Genomic DNA, 19,139 nt, shown 5'->3' with positions numbered 1-19,139 from the left:
TGGATATGGCTGCTGAACTCATTGACTGTAATTCTGCAATAAGGCATTTTCGACAAAGATAATCTCAGTAAATTTGTCATTCTGTCAGTAATGTTAGCACGGGCCCCCATGCTTGCTGCCATGAATGTGTGAATAATTCTGTAATTATGAGCACACCCAGAAAGTAAACCTTAGTTAACTTGTCATACCATTAGTAATTGTCAATGAGTCCTGCCATAGGTGCTGATGCGTAGTATCAACAACCAAAGCAGGGTCTATGTGACAGCACCCACAGCAGGGCCTAGCAAGGTGCACTAGGGTGCTGATGGGCGTGATCGTCGGCAGGATCTTCTCTTGGGAGGTACAAACCTTTTTTGTACCTTGGCTGGGGAAAGGGGAGGATACTGGCACAGCTTCAGTGAGGGAAAGTTATGGTGTGGCTTGAGGGGCGCAAGTGCCCCTTTTGCACCCCCCTGCCTACGCCCATGCTAAGCGTCAGCACCCATATTGGTAGTTGGTGCTGGGTATATATGGGCGTATGGGTATTTTGTGTGGATATAAGCTAATGCTGCTAAAAACTATGCGTTAAAAAGAATGTACTGTCTTCATTTCTAAGCTGCACTCAGCGATTGCTTAATGATAAAACGGGTGAAAAACCACCAGTGACATGAATTTAAATGAAGACAAGTCGTCATTTGACCTTAGGGGGCATGCAATTACAAGAGATCACCGTGAAAAAGTACACAAAGGCAAGTTAGCAAGAAATTGTATGCATAAATTTTAAGCACGCAACTACATGTATAATGCAATGATACTGAGACAATGCAATCACAGCATGCGCACTGCAGGAAAACTTGGAGCAAAACAATTTTCACTGTCAAAATAATAAATTTCACCACACACTTCACCATCCCTTCGGATGCTACATTTAAATTTATCGACCGTGATTAGTTATCAATAGTATACACGCCTTTACTAAAAGCTCACCCTGTCGTTAACTTCAATCAGGCAGGCAGCCTCCAGGTTTGCTGGTGTTTGTCCTTTAGTGTCCGGTTCAACTTCTGTCTTGCTCGAATGCATTTCAGCCTCTGAGAAGCTGGCGCAAGATGTGTCATCCGCACTCGTCGCGTCGCCCGATGCTTGCTCGTGGCTAGATTGGTGGCTAAACTCTGGTCTCCTCTCTGACTTTGGCTGTTCCGCACACCCAGACACATCTCCTTGGCCGGCGGGCTTTCCGACATCCTTTTCAGGATCCTTTGATGCAACATTTTTATCAGGGGAGTGGCTCGTAGCGGATGACGTGGTGGATGCGCTGTTCCCAACGGTGGCCTCGGACGATGACGATTCCGAGTGCGGTTCATTGTGAATGGGCTTGAAAATGCTGCCAGAATGCTGTGCCAGCTGCTGTTGGAGCAGCACATGCTGCTGGAACACCTTGGCAATGTGTGTTTCGAGCTGTTCCATCTGGTTTTGCAATAAAAACAAATGATTATATCACTCTGCATGAATTGAGCTTATGTGGTTTAGAATAACAGTAGAGGTGAGATAGTTGTAGCCCTACAAGCCACTCATCTGGAGTAGTTGGTGGGTATTCTTGAAAGACTGGGTGTGCAAATACAAACACAGGAGAGAAATCACGGCAACGCAAACGATGTGTGCTGTCTTGACCTCTCTTGCTCGTCTCCAAATTGCCACATGCAGTCTTTTAACGTAAACTTACGAGGAATGCACATTTTCCATGATAGAATTCACTACAATATAACAAAAGAAGAAGAAAGCAAAAAAAAAAAAGAAAAGATGTCTGGTGCACATGCTAGAAAATCTAGAGTGGGATTCAGAGCAATTGAGTGACTCCATCAGATAGGAGCATTGCCATAGAGCAATGCCCTCAAATTCTGTCGGAGCATAAGCACATTCTTTGGAGCATTACCACACTACGACCATATGATATAAAGCAGTTTCACCTACTCGGCCCATTAGCTCATGGTCATCGGCAAGATTTTGTAGCCAACCTATGTTGCATCGTGGGGGGGGGGGAGCGCTAGTGCGGCTTAGTTGGGGGGCAAGTGCAATAGTAGCTTAGGAAGGGGGGCGGGAGAAATTTACAACCCTTCTGACGCCATGCAATAGCTTCTCTCAACATTTCACTGGTGCACATTTGAATCACTGCATCTCCTAGGGGAGGAACACTTTTGCTTTGAGAGAGCGAGAAATAATCTGTAGGTACACAAAATCATTGACGAGGCTTCAAGAAACGTTTTACTTGCTGAACTGAATGAAAAACTGGTAATGACAACGTGGTGAGAAATGGTCGCCGTCAAAAAACAAAACATATCTGCGACATAATTACCAAATTCAAAAAACTGTGCAAATGGTGCAGTTAAGAACTTTTGGGCATGGCCTGATGACGCTGTGGGTTCCCTGGACAACTCTATGCCTGCATGTAACTTTTGCACTGAAAAAATAAATTGCCTCAGTAGTATGGTAGCATGACAGCATGTCCCTTGGTTTAGAGAGTGTTTCACTTTTTTTGCCAAAGTACTGTCAAGTTCTTCAATTACATGCATTTCTTCCTATGTTCTTAATGTGATACCGAATTATTATTTTAAAAGCATGATTGTCAACACAGCCTGCACTATAGAGCTGTGCACATAAGGATTGGGAGGGGGGAAGCTGTTTTCCTTAATTATTAGAAGGGGCACCAATTCTGGCCCATACGTTTACCCAGTCAGACTTTTCATGCCATTTCTTATACGCAGGGTTATGGCTACAGATGCTTTTTGACAATGATGGCAATTGACGACACTTGATGATGGATTCAAAGAACAGTTTACTTTCTACTACCAACCTGAGAAAAGCAGGGCCTATGGCGCGCCGTAGTGAGAAGTACGCCATCATTTAATTTTCATTTTTGCATCCATGGTGGAGTATGTTTAGTTTTTTTTTAAGGGGCCCTGCAACACTTTCTGAGCATGGCCAGAAGATGGTGCGCATCGGTAGTAGAGGATCCCAACATGCGAGCCAAATAATATAGCATAGCATGCGGCCTAGAATTCACAATGAGTAATCAAAGTCAGCTAAAAATTGCTTTCTCTTCTCTCGAAAAATCGCAGAATAAGCCCAAAAATCACTTGTAGTAAGCCCATCTATCAGCCATTGGTTGATTTGAACATGGTGTGCTCAATCGTTACAGAGATCGCCGTGGGAGGCCGCTACTTGTCTACGCCTGCGCGCGCGATCACACTGAAAAACCTGCGCATTTGAAGAAAAAAAAAAAGAGCGCTCAAGGTCAGGAGGTGCACGTGACATTTTTTGTTTGCCCCTCCCATCTCTCCCTGCTTAGCTTCCAGCGCTTTCGTCGGGACGAGAGAAGAGAGAATGCAATTGCAGCATGTGACAAATCTTTGTAACTTCGCTCGTACTGAACCGATTCTTAAAATTTTTGCGGCATTGATTTTTTGAGGCAATACGCCTTTCCAGTGAATTAATTTCATGGTTACTCAAAAAAGTGTTTCAGGACCCCTTTAACTTGACATATGGGGGTGGGAAAGACTTGCTGTACCCCCCTTCCCCAATGGAGAACCTTAATACACCTATGGCGCAAAATATGAGAATGCTGCTTCTGGCTCTTTCCAATAGGCTGAGTCGAATAGAGGAAAAGACTTCATGATATTCATCTAGATTGAAAGTCATCATCATCATCATCAGCCTGACTACGTCCACTGCAGGACAAAGGCCTCTCCCATGTTCCGCCAGTTAACCCGGTCCTGTGCTTGCTGCTGCCAATTTATACCCGCAAACTTCTTAATCTCATCTGCCCACCTAACCTTCTGTCTCCCCCTAACCCGCTTCCCTTCTCTGGGAATCCAGTCAGTTACCCTTAATGACCAGCGGTTATCCTGTCTACGCGCTACATGCCCTGCCCATGTCCATTTCTTCTTCTTGATTTCAGCTATGATATCCTTAACCCCCGTTTGTTCCCTAATCCACTCTGCTCTCTTCTTGTCTCTTAAGGTTACACCTACCATTTTTCTTTCCATTGCTCGCTGCGTCGTCCTCAATTTAAGCTGAACCCTCTTTGTAAGTCTCCAGGTTTCTGCTCCGTAGCTAAGTACCGGCAAGATACAGCTGTTATATACCTTCCTCTTGAGGGATAGTGGCAAACTACCTGTCATAATTTGAGAGTGCTTGCCAAATGTGCTCCACCCCATTCTTATTCTTCTAGTTACTTCAGTCTCGTGGTTCGGCTCTGCGGTTATTACCTGCCCTAAGTAGACATAGTCTTTTACAACTTCAAGTGCACTATTACCTATCTCGAAGCGCTGCTCCTTGCCGAGGTTGTTGTACATTACTTTCGTTTTCTGCAGATTAATTTTAAGACCCACCTTTCTGCTCTCCTTGTCTAGCTCCGTAATCATGAGTTGCAATTCGTCCCCCGAGTTACTCAGCAATGCAATGTCATCGGCGAAGCGCAGGTTACTAAGGTATTCTCCATTGACTCTTATCCCTAACTGTTCCCATTCTAGGCTTCTGAAAACCTCCTGTAAGCACGCGGTAAATAGCATTGGGGAAATTGTGTCCCCCTGCCTTACACCCTTCTTGATTGGTATTCTGTTGCTTTCTTTATGAAGCACTATGGTAGCAGTTGATCCCCTGTAGATTTCTTCCAGAATGTTTATATATACTTCATCTACGCCCTGATTCCGCAGTGTTTGCATGACGGCTGATATTTCTACTGAATCAAACGCTTTCTCGTAATCTATGAAGGCTATGTATAGGGGTTGGTTATACTCTGAGCATTTCTCTATTACCTGATTGATAGTATGAATGTGGTCAATTGTTGAGTAGCCTGTTCGAAATCCTGCTTGTTCCTTTGGTTGATTGAATTCTAATGTTTTCTTTATTCTGTTAGCAATTACCTTTGTAAATAGCTTGTATACTACAGAGAGCAAGCTGATCGGCCTGTAATTCTTTAAGTCCTTGTCATCTCCTTTCTTATGTATTAAGATGATGTTAGCGTTCTTCCAAGACTCTGGTACTCTTCCCGTCAGGAGACACCTCGTAAACAGGGTGGCTAGTTTTCTAACACAATCTGTCCTCCATCTTTCTGCAGATCTGATGTTACCTGATCCTCACCAGCAGCTTTGCCCCTTTGCATGCTCTCCAAAGCTTTCCTGACTTCTTCTATCATTACTGGTGGGGTGTAATCTGGGTTACTGCTAGTTCTTATAGTATTAAGGCCGTGGTTGTCACGGCTACTGTACAGATCTCTGTAAAACTCCTCTGCTATTTTAACTATCCTATCCATATTGGTAGTTATTTTGCCTTCTTTGTCCCTTAGTGCATACATCCGACTTTTGCCTATCCCAAGTTTCCTCTTCAATGCTTTGACACTTCCTCCGTTTTTCAGAGCGTGTTCAATTCTCTCCATGTTATACCTTCTTACATCGCATACCTTACGTCTATTAATCAACTTCGAAAGCTCTGCCAGTTCTATTTTGTCTGTTGTACTTGACACTTTCATGATTTGACGCTTCTTAATTAGGTTCTTCGTTTCCTGGGAAAGCTTGCCAGTGTCTTGTCTAACTACCCTGCCTCCAACTTCCACAGGTATGACCACAGATTGAAAGTATGACCACATAACCTAGCAGACCCTTACATGATGCATTTGTTGTTGAACGTTGAAGAGCAAGAAGGAGAGGCACGATTCTGTAGGTGCATGTGTTGCAACCATCATAAGGCAAATGCAGTGCACACTTCACAAAGACTGACACAAGGAAAACGAGGTGCAGCTGTCATTCCTTACATCTGTTTTCACGAAGGTGTGTATTTGCCTAGTGATGATGAACAACCAACTAGCTCGAGATGAGTTATTCAACTTCATTACAGACATATGAAGTAAATGGACAATGCAGCCAGAGGCAAATAGATGAAACCGAACTGGAGAGGACACTCCCTGAGAAAAAAAACTTTCTTAAAGTTTCTTCAGCGTGCCCTGCTGGCTTACTTGTTTGAGTAGCCTGTCCAGGGCCTCCTTGTTGGCATTCCTGTATTTCCTCTCTTCTTCTATTTCTTTCTGCTGTCTGCAAAGAACAAAGAAAGGTGTCTTGCAGTAATTGAATGTTTATTTGGACATACTGAATGTAAGCAACAATGCAAACCATGTGCCTCTTCCCTTCATTATAACACTAATGATTCTCTCAGACAGTTACTTGAACATTTCTTTCAATATGGTTCCACAAAGTAAATTTTTTTTGCTATGTTTTTTTTTCCACTTCTTTCTAACTCGTTTGCAGGGTTATGATATTGGTATGTGGGGTTTAATGTCCCAAAACCATCATATGATTATGAAAGACGCCGTAGTGGAGGGCTCCAGAAATTTCGATCACCTACAGTTCTTTAACGTGCACCCAAATCTGAACACACGGGCCTACAACATTTCCGCTGGGATTCGATGCCACAACCTGCGGGTCAGCAGCCGAGTACCTTACAGTCACTAAACCACCGTGGCGGGGCATTGTGGGGTTTTTAAAGGAGTGGGAGAAAAAAGAAGAACATTCACATTAGCACTGATAATAAAATAAAATTTCGCTCGAGGAGCTTTGCTGAAAAAAATACAAATTAAGAAGGAGACTATAAGCATGAAATAAAGCAAAGTACATTGGGAGACTTGCTTGAGCTTTTCCTTCAAGAGTGGTACGCGATAGCACAAGTGGACGCTGTTTGCATTGCTTACTCAATCCCTCGCCTGGCGTTGCTTTTAGGAGCGCACCTAAACCATGCCACAAGGAAAAAAGAATGTCTATACGTAGTTTCTAAATGGGCCCTTTCAAACTATCCCAGAATGCCATTGCCCATCATGCGTCCATGCGGCAACATGCGCGCTTGAACACCTGTACGCATTATTATTGTTGTTATTGATAATTAACTATGCCTTAGTGTTTTTTAATGGGGGTCTTTCAAATCAAGCACTTGTGCACTTTGCGTGTTTTAATGCCTGGTGCGATTCTATGCTTTTACCACCCAATGTTATGTGCATTAAGCATCGCACTACGTGACATTCATATTCAGTTTTTCCTAAACAGTTTAAAGCACGGGAATGGCTCTGTGGTTGAACACATGGTCGCCACTCTGAAGTTCTGGGCTCGATTTTTACTCAAGTGAAGATTTATTTTATTATTTGCTTATTAGTGTCTACGTCGAATATTTGCTCACAACCGATGATGCCTATATTAAAATTTCAGCAAAACGACCTCTTTAATGCTATTGCATTAAAAACAGCTCTTTAAGCTATTTCTTTCAGAGGGACAGAAAGGAGGAAGCACAGACAGTGGTGCTCAGGGAACGCATTGCGATGCCTTTAGGCTTAACGTGTCTGTAATCGCACAGCCTCCAACTCAAGGCACGCTTGGGAAGATGCGCACATGTACAAAATCACCAGCCATCTTGGCTCGCCTGCTCTCTGCACCTGCCATAGACTATCCGCAAGATAAGGCAAGCAGAGAGCTAGCACAGCCCCCACAGTTAGCATGGCCAGAGGATGAAAGGCACGCTCACCAGTTACATCCACTCTCTCCCACTACTGCATGATAACCTCTACTCCACCTCTACTTTCGCAAGCCAATGTGCAGAAAGACACCATTCTTGCGAGCTCATCTTTGCAAGCTTGCTCTCGCATCCTGAACATACCACGTGCAATGTGCACTGCAATGTGCAATGTACTTTACCGCACTTTTTAAGGAACGACACGGCAAAAGCGAATTTTCACCTGGAACCTGCCTATAAGTGATACCACAAAATAAAAGGTATTAAAAGCCGTGATGACACACTGACGTGACAGTACTAGAATCTATAGGCACCACATAAGGATGAAAAACCCACTAATCAATACCTTACTGTAAACTTTAAAAAAAGAGAGACAAAAGTCACCAGCCCTGCCTGAGCAGGAGAATGGATGGGCACAATTGAAGCTTGGGATGTGCGTTTTGGACATACAACTTCGTTTTCTTTCTATGTACTACGTTGTTGCGCAGAATGCTCACACCTGTTTTTTTCCTCCGCATTGGGAATTGAACATTCGCCCAAGTGCTTAGCAGCGCAACACTTGAGTGGCCATAGGCAGCAACAAAGGTCACGCGTTCATAAATGAGAAACAATTAAATGTGGGGACGTCAAATGACAAATGACTTCGATAATTTTGTAAAAAGATCTGTTTGTCGCATCAGAAGTGGTTGATCGTCAACAAGCTCAGGAGACCATAAATTACTAGAAAACAGCACATACAAATATGCATGTGACCGGTGCACGCTGAAAGATCCCCATCTCTTTGTATTTTGCATGCACATATCCCTTTGTACACTGTTTTTTTTCTTCTCGGCTTTTTTTTTTGCAACTCCAACAACACTTGTGAGGCACGAAAAAAAAATTCAAAGAATGCTTTATCATGCTGGAAACATTTCAATGTGTACATGAAATATATACCCCAGGGTTGCTCAAGAGCACATGCGTGTAAAAAGAATGAGTTCGTGCCCGTTTGTCCTTTCGCCTTTAGTTTTTTTTTTTTTTTTTCATCTATTGTGTGCGCATCGAAATGCTTCCAATAATATCTTCATACCAACTTGTTCAGCTTTCTATACTATTACATGGTTGATCAGTCTACCATCCTATGTAGTGCTTTTGTTCACCGCCCCTTTAAAATGTAACTGATATCATCATATTTAACTGGCATCATCATATATTACATATGATATCATCATATGTTACTATGATGTCATCATACCTAATACATATGATGAGATCATCATATGAGTACCTGAGCAGTGCCTGTTCAGTGATCGCCATCTTGGTCTGGACATCGAGAATGCACTCCTCGAGCCGGCGCAACCGCACCTCCTGGCAGACATTTCGCACGCGGCTCATGTGGTTGCGGGTGCGATATCCTCGCCAAAGCGCCTGGATTCGCACAGCTGCCCGGTCAAGCACCTCGAGTCCCACAGCTTGGCTGCGCTGCTTCAGTAGGGGGTCGCTTTCCACCAAGGACAACACATCTATGTTGTTGTTGTTATTGTTGTTGTTAACAACATTAAGGTTGCCTTGAGTGGTCGGCAAGTAGGTTGGCCCGTTGCAGTACTTTGGAGACGTCCTGGTCGGAGCCTTGTGCTGCACGAGTGGGCAGGTATAGATGCATGTATAGACTATTTTATGCATTTTCAGCAAATGAAGGAACATAGAATTTTTTAAAAGAAGAAGAAAAGAAAAAATTATGAATCGGGTTGTTCCGGGAATCGGGTTGTCAAAGCTATCGGACAGGGAAGCTCTAAGCGCACGAGGGCAGGTGAGGTTAGAGAATAAGACAGATTATAGTCCGACTTTGAGTGCCATGACCATCATTTAGCATTATCGTCTCGAGCGTAATCATCATTTCGCTTCATTTATTTCTTTATTCCACCCCCCCCCTCTAGCATACGAGTTGCATAATGCTAAATGGCACACGTTCGAATAAGAACAACTCCACTGCTAAAACGCAATAAGAAGCAGGGCGCTACCGCCAGTCTGTTACTTCACGACATTTTGCTCCATCTATTTGGCTAGTGTTACCACTGGCAAGGCCAGGAACGCCAGCGATGGGCGCTTGCACGCTTGTCACTTGACAAATTATCTATTACACCAGCATTACTGCTCCCCGGCAAAACAAAAAAACAAAAAAAGAAAGAGAAGCGCAAGCGAGCTTCATAAGAATTATTTGCGATGCCACTGAAAAAAAAAAAAAAAAACATCCACTGCACTGTGCAAAGATGGCTCCAAGGCAGTGTTTCAAAGCTATGCAGAAAAGCTAGCTTCGCAGAAATAGACGAGGATCATTTTTGGAAAGTTTAATTGCGATTGCAATTATATGGCCACTCTCAACTGAATTTTGCCGCCGGCAATATTATATATATATATATATATATATATATATATATATATATATAGCACGCGGGATCGAACTTAGGACCTCTGAAACGCGAATGCAAGGTGTTAGCCACTGAGCCACGGAGAGTCACTTTTTTCAATTCGAGAAGCTATGATGGGCTAGTTGGTAAGACGTTTAGGAAAATTGTAACTGTGCTTAAAACCAGATACGAGAACGAAGTGGACAGACAGGACGATCGTAGTACTGTTCTGCGATCGTCCGTCCACTTCGTTCTCGTATCTCGTTTTCAGCACAGTTATAATCGTTCTGAATTTCTTCCTTCAGCGTTCAAACGGCAAGATATTTATATCTACCACTTATCACTGTTTACGGGCATCTCGGGGGGGGGGGGGGAACTATCGTGTTTTTAGCATTACCAGCAAGATGGCGCATTGAGCGCGCGTCGCCACATCGTCACGACGCGGCGGCGCGCGCTCTCATCTCCCACGCGTACTTTGCCCCGCGGAGAGGAGGGGGTGGACGCTGCTCGCACGCCCTTATCTCGCATTGAGGAGGATCGTACGTCTTGGCTGGCCTTGGGATTTCACCGGAACGATTCTGTTGTAGTTACCAGGCGCACAAAGACTTACCGGGGAGGCCACGGTGGAGTACGAAGTGGAGGCCAGTGGGGTGGAGGCCGAGACGGACGACGATCGCTGAGTCTTTCGCGGCGACGCGGTGGCGTAGGGCGAGCGGCCCGCTGGCGTGCGGAAGCTGGCGCTCCGGCTCAGGCCCCCGTCGGAGGGGCTGCGCTGGTGCAGCCGGCTTGACGCCGCCGCCGCCGCCGCCGGTGTGGTGCTCCCAACGGCGCAGCCTTCGAAGCTGCGCGTGGACGGTATGCCGCCACTGGCAGCGAACGAAGGAGGTTCCGTCCTCTTGGAAGACACCTTGCGAACGGGGATGGCCCTGCAGTCGGGTGTAGGAATTCTTTCCGTGTTCTCAGCAAGGCGCTATTGCATGATTTACGCCACTTAATCATCCCGTCTCTTTCCAGCAAGTATCGATCCTGCCTGCTGATGCTTTCACCGTTAGTGTGCGTTAACTTGTGGAAGACGCACGTAGGGCACAGCAGATGCGCAAACCACACAATCATATACAATTTTCTGCAAGATGTCCTTGAGCGCATGTGACAGATCGTCTTTCTTGGTTAAAAAGACACGGGTGTGTCACACGTCTTGGGTTAAGAATGATCGAGGCGGATATAACGCACTCATTTTGGCTTTAATCATTAATAGCCAATGTGATTATGAACGGCGTCGTGGAAAACTCGAGCGCGATGTTCGCCCCTGTTCAAAAGAAGCGACTCACCGAGGAGATGTCCTGCCGTAAGAGGACTTTCCGTAGTTGTGCAAAATCGGCGATCCGTCGGAACGAAACTCCGGGACGGATCGAGTCATGATGTCATCCTTGCGGGAACGCCTTTGCCTGAAAGGAGTGAGAGAGAGAAAAAAAAATCTTAGATCACCCGATGCGCCGCCTCATACGCACGCCAGCACGCACACACACCACGTGTACAGACAAATTTAAAAGTGACAAAAATCTGGTGCGGTCCACCAGGGCAGTGGCCAGAAATTTATTTATAGAGCTGAAAGCACGGTTCTATACCCTCTTTAAGTTCGCGCGTGCCTTAGTACGTGTTCAATGCCCCGAAACTCCAACTGGCAATGCCCATCCGAATCACTAGACATATATTTTAAAACTTACTCCTGTGAACAGCTATTCGAGTCACATGCTCCAACAAATACGCCGATTTCTGCTCTGTTAATGTATCAAACGAGTAACTGATAAGGCAGCATAAACTACAGCAGGCTCAATTTTTTAAAATGAAATTAACGTTCTCAGGTCAGCCGAGAGCCGAGCCCTTTCGCAATTCTTGATTGCATCCCGGGAATTTTTGTCCGCGGCAGCACTAGCACGACGAATCATATGCGACTTCATTCAGTGACGTAATCGAGGAACGTCCTCAACAAACGACGAAAACGCAACGGGCACGAAAGACGCAACAGTGGCACAGTGTGCCAATCCACCTTTCTCACCATGCCAAGGTGCACGCTTTCTTCCCCTGGCGGAAAAGTCGCGAACCACCATTTTATGCCCGTGGCCTCCGCGATTTGCTGCCGGCGGCGCGCCGCCGGCAGCCGATCGCGGAGGCCACGTTATGCCACAAGCTTCTGTATACATGCTGTCCCGGCTCCCAACATACACCCTCCCAGAATGCCGCAGAGCAGCGCAGTAAAATGAAAAGGGCGGATTACCTGCTCCGCTCGTTCCCGCCGGCGTCCGAGGAGACTCTCTCGATGGTGACGGGGCTATGGGGGTCCACGGCAGACCGGGTCAGCTCGGCGCCCAGCATCTCGGAGGCATCACTCAGCTGGCACTGAGTCTGCGACCTCGATGGCCCCTCGTCCGAGTGCGCCAGCAGGTCCGGAAACGGGTCGAACACCGAGGAGCCCCGCTCGTCCTCGCTAGCCGAGACTGCGCGACATTTCACCGCCACCTCACTCCACCCGCCACTATATGCTCCCATTAACCGTTCGAGAGGCTGAAGAGCGTGTCAGACGCTGCGGCGAACGCTACAACCTCGTTACAACGAATACTGGCATAGCGAATTATCGGTTATATCGAACATGCGAACTCTGGTAGGGCACGCTTCATTTCAGTGATATGCTACCGATGAATGACAAAAGAAATGATTTTTTTAAATTTTCCTAACACTATATATAATCCCAGCAACTGTCTTTCTGCATAACTCACATTGGTTTGAGGTTAAATTAACCTGAACAACGTGTCCGGTTTAAATGTTTCGTCCCAACCCATCCTTCACTCACAGTCAGACCATTTGTCCTTGGCGAGGCAAGCCTGTCTTGACGATGACAGTCTTCCAACGGCGCTCTTCGCTGCGGGTGAAAAGAGAGAGAGAGAGAAAAGAAAGAACAACAAGAATTCATTGATGGCGCATAAGAAGGCGCCAACTTCGCTCACTTCGCGCGTGCGGGAGCTCAACAGCAGCGCGGCAAAATACACCTCATCTGCCACGAAATAATTTTCAACGGAAAGCTCTCACCGTGATGAGGGGAACCTTCTTGATTTCGGGGAGGGCACCGCCTTGAATTGGTCGTATTTTGCTCTCTATACTATGGCGAAAAAAATTGTGGGGGGAGGAGGGGGGGCCACGGTCTCGGTGTTTCGCCCCCTGGCTAAACCTCTGATTACAGAAAATAACCGAAAAATTCACCCATCACTCAGCCGATCTCCTGCATCATGTATGTTCCACGCTCAGAGGAGGAGGAGGACGACCACGACGACAACGACTACTACTACTACTGCTGTTGCTACTACTACTACTACTACTACTACTACTACTACTACTACTACTACTACTACTACTACTACTACTACTAGGGGGACTATGACGACAACACTCCAAACCTCATAGTGGGTATGTGTCATAGTATCCCGGCTAAACAAACACTGGTTTTGTGTCTAGGCCACAGCGATGGGAAGATGGTTGACGCATTGCAGGAGTTCGTCAAAAGTTCAAGGAGGTTTTAAGCGTTGAAATCGTTGTTCGGTAGATTTTGAAATTTCCAAATTCATATTAAATCGAATACGACGCTTTATTGCATTGCACTACAGATTATTTACAATTCGACCATCGAATTTGTCTTGTTGCACCTTTCTTTTACGACTCGTAAGTGGATTAGTTTCAATCTGTTATTAAACGAGAAATTCATGAAAACTATCCGGTTCTTTGCCAATCTCCCAGCGTGGGTATGCGCCACATCGTCAAGGACCTTGACTTGACCACTCACGCCTGCGGTTGCCAGACGGCGTGTGCTGCTGTTGGTGGTGGTGGTGGTGGTGGTGCCTCGCGTTGTCCTGCACCACAGGTCCTGCAGCGGCAGCGGCGGCGGCAGCCGCGGGCGACATCTCGTGCAGCAGCTGCTCGCGGTGCTGGCGCTGCATCCGGAGGATGCGGGAGATGCGCTCCTCGTCCTCAGACTCCATCTGCACGATTGATTGATTGATTGATTGATATGTGGGGTTTAACGTCCCAAAACCACTATATGATTATGAGAGACACCGTAGTGGAGGGCTCCGGAAATTTAGACCACCTGGGGTTCTTTAACGTGCACCCAAATCTGAGCACACGGGCCTACAACATTTCCGCCTCCATCGGAAATGCAGCCGCCGCAGCCGGGATACTCCATCTGCACGAGGCCAGGGGCACGCCTTTATAGAGACCACGCAGGTGTGCGCGCACCTTCCCTCGAGTTTACAACGGACGTCAAGTAAATGTCATAGTGAACAATCCACCACCGGACTCGTCATCACAATCATTTTTACGAAGAACAGAGCATCATGTCGACTCTCACAATCGCCGATCGTCTAAATCGGCAGACCACTACACGACGGAGCCTTCACTCGGCGAACTGTAATTACAAATGTTTCCTCTTCAACCTTGACCACCGCAATATGCGAGCTTGTAATCTTGCGTCAGCTTATACGTAGTCTTTTTTTTTTTTTACCAACAACAACCGCATTCACGCTCACCTCTTCTTGGATTAGGCACTTTCTGTTACTGCTAAACTATACGAACGGTTATTTGTTCTACGCATCCAGAACGAGGTTCCTATAGCTCCCCTAGTTCCTGCATACGCTTCATCTCAATCTCGATAGCTACGAAGTTGCCCATTCACGTGTTCAAAGGTCTTTCGACTATTTCATTCTTCATTTAATTGAATAATAATAATAATAATAATAATAATAATAATAATAATAATAATAATAATAATATAACGCTTTCCTGTGATCGAAATCACGCGCTTATTTTCTTCTTTATCACGTCAGAGTCTTCACCTGTTTGCGGTACTAAATAACACTCGCCACAATAGCATTCGTCAGAGCATGCGAACATGGGATGGATGAAATACTGTTTGGAAGATTATTATTATTATTATTATTATTATTATTATTATTATTATTATTATTATTATTATTATTATTATTATTATTATTATTATGCTTGTCCAAGTGTGAACATTGCGACCAAGTATCGATCAAGCTGCACAATGGTACAGTTTGTGGACTACCAAGGCGAGCTAAAATAGCGCTCCCCCAAATGTCCCATATTATAAAAGGGTACGGACAAAAATAAATCGGAACGCTACTGTGAAAAGCAACGAGGAAACACTCACGCACACGAGCATGGGTTGATCTCAAGGGGGGGGGGGAAATCCAAATATCCTGATCCCTCTCCCACGCTCCTTTACTTTTGAATATATACTCCCGAAATGAACACCTATCAACCCCTCCCATAGATTAACACCTCATCGGAAAAATTGCCTATCCAGCCCTGTCCACACGTCACAAAACAAATAGGCATATGATGCAGCCCGAAATGCAGTTTCGCCGCAGTGCACGCGTGAGATGGAAGAAGCCGAACCGCGAGAACAGCCGAGCAGGCGCACGGTCTCAAACAGCTGCACAAAGCCTGTCACTACTCCCAAAGGCGTAGTTTAGAAAAGCATTTTTTTTGCCTACGGCTAAATGTACTTGATGTGGCCGACAGGAGAGAGAGCCACCGGCGGTGTACTTGTTTCAATGGCACACATGTGTTCGTAACAATTAGACGCGCAACAAAGGAGTATACATGTTCATCGCAATTACGCTGCGAAAGGCTGGCCCATTATCAAACACAGTAACGATCAGAACTACTAAACTGGGTTCCCTTTCCGGTTTCTATCCTCTGTTCACTCGCATAGGAGAAGGCGCCGAGTTGTGATGGCGTCCGAATATCGTGACGGTTTATGAATGGCATTAGTTGACGCTTTCGGACCCTTGAAATGAAACAATTGAAATAAAATGAAAATGTACTGCTATCCACGCCGGGAGTACAGAAGGCGGCACTGCTGGATAGCAATTGCACGTCACGCTTTCAATTTATGCGAAAAAGAACAAAACGAAAGCAGTCAGACATATGTAAAGCTGGCTCTTCCACATCAAAGGTATGTGTAAGGTGAAGCCTACCAGACAATTTCCGTCATTTTCCAGCGTGCATTTATGGCGCTCGCGAAACCCAAGAGCACTATTACTCACAAGCGCATGCTATTTATAACCACATGTATAATGTAATACTCCTTGTTAGATACTGCCTAAGGAGGTCCCCGATATTGAAGCGTTTCGACATGGCGCATACCAATACAATATCAAACATTAATATCGGTGCCTTACCACAATGCATTCCACGATCGATGCGGGTAGTATTGCACAACCTTGAATTTACACGAACACCAATAATATCACTGAAATGTATACCTCGTGCTGGTTAGCAGTTATCGGATCACTGCACTATATTTGCCTTTTCTAAGGCACTTATACAATATCTCCTGTCAGCTTCACCGCGGATTACGCATGAAGTGACGTCAAACATAAGAATATATGACTATGTGGAGGAGAGATACGATAAAGCAGGTCAAGTTCGGAGTTAATACTCAACGCACCACGCATTTCTATACAACACTGAACTTCCAACCCCGTTTTGCGACTGTATGGGCTAAAATTTTCGTCGGTTGTAGGGGACAGTTGGTAGACGGGTCAGGTGGTTTAGTCTCACTGGAGCATTCTACTAGGACCAACATTTAAACCTAGTGAAGTAAGTGCTAAGGGGTAACAGTTGAACCCTTGCAGTTGGTCTCGCTGTTAGTCCAATATTGGTTCAAAATCTGTGGCAGCCCATTTAGTCCCCTAAAGGACCAATAGCCTATTCCACTTTAGTCCTTTTCGGCTTAGTGTGCAACGCATACAGGCATAATAGCATGCCTGTTATTATCGCATTCTTGCCGCGAGATTTTTTTTTTACTATTCTAACGGCGACTGAGGACCACTGGTAGTGCATTCCACGAGCTTTTTAGTTGCCACGTTTGCCCCTAGAAAATCGAGGACCAAAGGCAGGCCGTTCTGAAAAACGTATTGTCGCTTGGCAATTTTATTTTTTCGTCCATTACGAAGCCTGTTTAGTGGAACTCAACCGCCAGGCATTTGTTGTTGGGGGGGGGGGGGGGTGGGGGTGGAGGCGAGGTGCGCTGATACTTGTCCCCTCCTCAGCCCCTGATAGAGAACTCTGTGCCCGCCTACAGCCACCAGTGTCTGCTCATCATAAGCTGTCACGTCGCCTACACACACTACATGTTCATACCGCTCCGATAGATAAATGAAATGAACAATTTATTTGCTTGCTGTAAACGCGGCTGTGAGAAAAAAAATGTTTTGGTTTATAGACTATAAAAACGTACAGAGCTATGTGTTTGCATCAAAACCAGTTCAACGTCGATGTACGGATACATGTGTACCTAGAGTGTCCCACATGAAAATAGAAACCCGAGAAAGTTGGTACAGATTGGTCTTAATTTTAGCAGCGCGCTGAGGGGTCAATAAATAGGAAAAGAACGTTCACAACGCGGGCGCTTATTCGCACCTGGATTTGAGAAAAAACATGTAAATAAAAGTGAAGTAAAAAAGAACAGAAAACAAATAATCTTTGCAATCAATATGTGCGGGTGAAGCTTCGGCATTGAAATTCTATTTCACTTAGCGCAATAGAATGTAGACTGACACGTTTTTCTCCTTTCTTTTGGATGTGGAAAGCTTCGGTGATTTCTCTTGTTATCTGCTGTTTATGACGTGACAGAACCTTAGCGTCGGCTAAATGGTTTACCCATGCAAAATCACGTCCATGTGCTTTGACTTATATGTTGCCCGTCAAAGAAACCACCAGGTGGTGAAAAATAACCAGGTGCCTCCCACTACACAGCGTGCGATATAATCGTATATGCCACGATTTCGGCAGGTAAAACCGCATAATTCATTTGTGCGAAGGCGTGTAATGCAAGAGGTGATCCCTGTCTGCAAGCATGCGTTGTCGTCAGGAGCACCGACGTTGGGGCACGTACCCAGACAAGACAGGGAAAAAAAAAGGGGGGGGGGGGAGACAGGGAGAACGGTTTTTGTGGACGATAAGATATAGGCGCGCCTTCTTAATCAGTCAACACCTCCTGCAGTCTATTCCCTACACCACTTGCTTGCTTGCTTGCTTGCATGCTTGCTTGCACAAGCACAGCGTATATCGCGCTTCATAAGCTCCCGACTTCCGAACGCCACAGCGATAAACGCTGATGCAGTCACGAGAGACGTGAGATCTGTGAGCTATAGAACTGCCCGTGTCTTATACGAGCTAAAAAATTATGGAATGACAAATAAGTTCCTATAGGATGGTTTGTTGATACTTCGTGCTCGAAAATCCAGCTTCAAAACGGGACGTAGAGAGACGGAAAACCCAGGGAAGTAACTTAGTATGTACCGAATTGCCCAACAAGCAACCCTTCTAAACTAGGGAGGTAACCACAGAGCTCGTAAATACTAGGACCCCCCTCTTCCCGGCCTTCTTTTTATTTTGTACCCGAAAGTGAAGAGCCCAGCTCTCCTATTCTTAAGGTGACTGTAAAATTCTTCTTTCTTCTTCTTTTCTTTTTTTATTTACAGTAACTCTACTACTTACTCATATCTGAACATGAAGCCTGACCTATATAACCCGAAGGAAAAAGTCCAACGCATAGGCTCTGAAGCCAAGTTCAAATTAAAGACGTTCCACCACTACCACCACCCACCACTGTAGATTCAATGGCTAAGGCATACAGCTTTTCTGTGAAGGTCACGGGTGCGAACCCCAGCAGCCGCCACCAATGGTGGGCGAAATGTAAATTTCTCTGACAGCTGCAGGCTGTCGTCTTTGCGACGTAAAGCTTTCTCACTTAGATCTCTCTCTTTTTTTTTTTTTTTCGAAGAACGTGTGTTTTCGAACAGACAAGCAATAACGGCCACGTCAAGGCGGAATGGCGAAAATATATAAGTGCCCCGATAGATTTGTGGGGTTTAACGTCCCAAAACCACTATTTGAATATGAGAGACGCCGTAGTGGAGGGCTCCGGAAATTTTGACCACCTGGGGTTCTTTAACGTGCACCCAAATCTGAGTACACGGGCCTGCAACATTTCCGCCTCCACCGGAAATGCAGCCGCCACAGGCGGGATTTGATCCCGCGACCTGCGGGTCAGCAGCCGAGTACCTTAGCCACTAGACCACCGTGGCGGGACTATATAAGTGCCCCATCGGTAAGGGTAAGTTTAGCAATGGTGCTCTTTGGTGAACA

General features: G+C 45.6%; 1 protein-coding gene across 1 annotated transcript in view; it reads right to left on the bottom strand.

Annotated features, from left to right (window-relative positions):
* The window catches only part of Cep97 (centrosomal protein 97kDa), a 132,570-nt gene that overhangs the window by 653 nt on the left and 112,778 nt on the right, over positions 1-19,139 (bottom strand). The window contains exons 10-17 of the mRNA XM_037425939.2: positions 13,744-13,939; positions 12,760-12,828; positions 12,187-12,406; positions 11,240-11,356; positions 10,522-10,837; positions 8,792-9,138; positions 5,987-6,062; positions 967-1,443 (exon numbers count right to left, since the gene is read on the bottom strand). Coding sequence (XP_037281836.2) covers positions 967-1,443; positions 5,987-6,062; positions 8,792-9,138; positions 10,522-10,837; positions 11,240-11,356; positions 12,187-12,406; positions 12,760-12,828; positions 13,744-13,939 — 1,818 coding nt within the window. The remainder of the gene's footprint in view (positions 1-966; positions 1,444-5,986; positions 6,063-8,791; positions 9,139-10,521; positions 10,838-11,239; positions 11,357-12,186; positions 12,407-12,759; positions 12,829-13,743; positions 13,940-19,139) is intronic.

This window comes from Rhipicephalus microplus, chromosome 5 (assembly GCF_043290135.1).
Source record: "Rhipicephalus microplus isolate Deutch F79 chromosome 5, USDA_Rmic, whole genome shotgun sequence".
In the NCBI taxonomy this organism is placed as follows: domain Eukaryota; kingdom Metazoa; phylum Arthropoda; class Arachnida; order Ixodida; family Ixodidae; genus Rhipicephalus; species Rhipicephalus microplus.
This window is presented reverse-complemented; position numbering and strand designations above follow the sequence as displayed.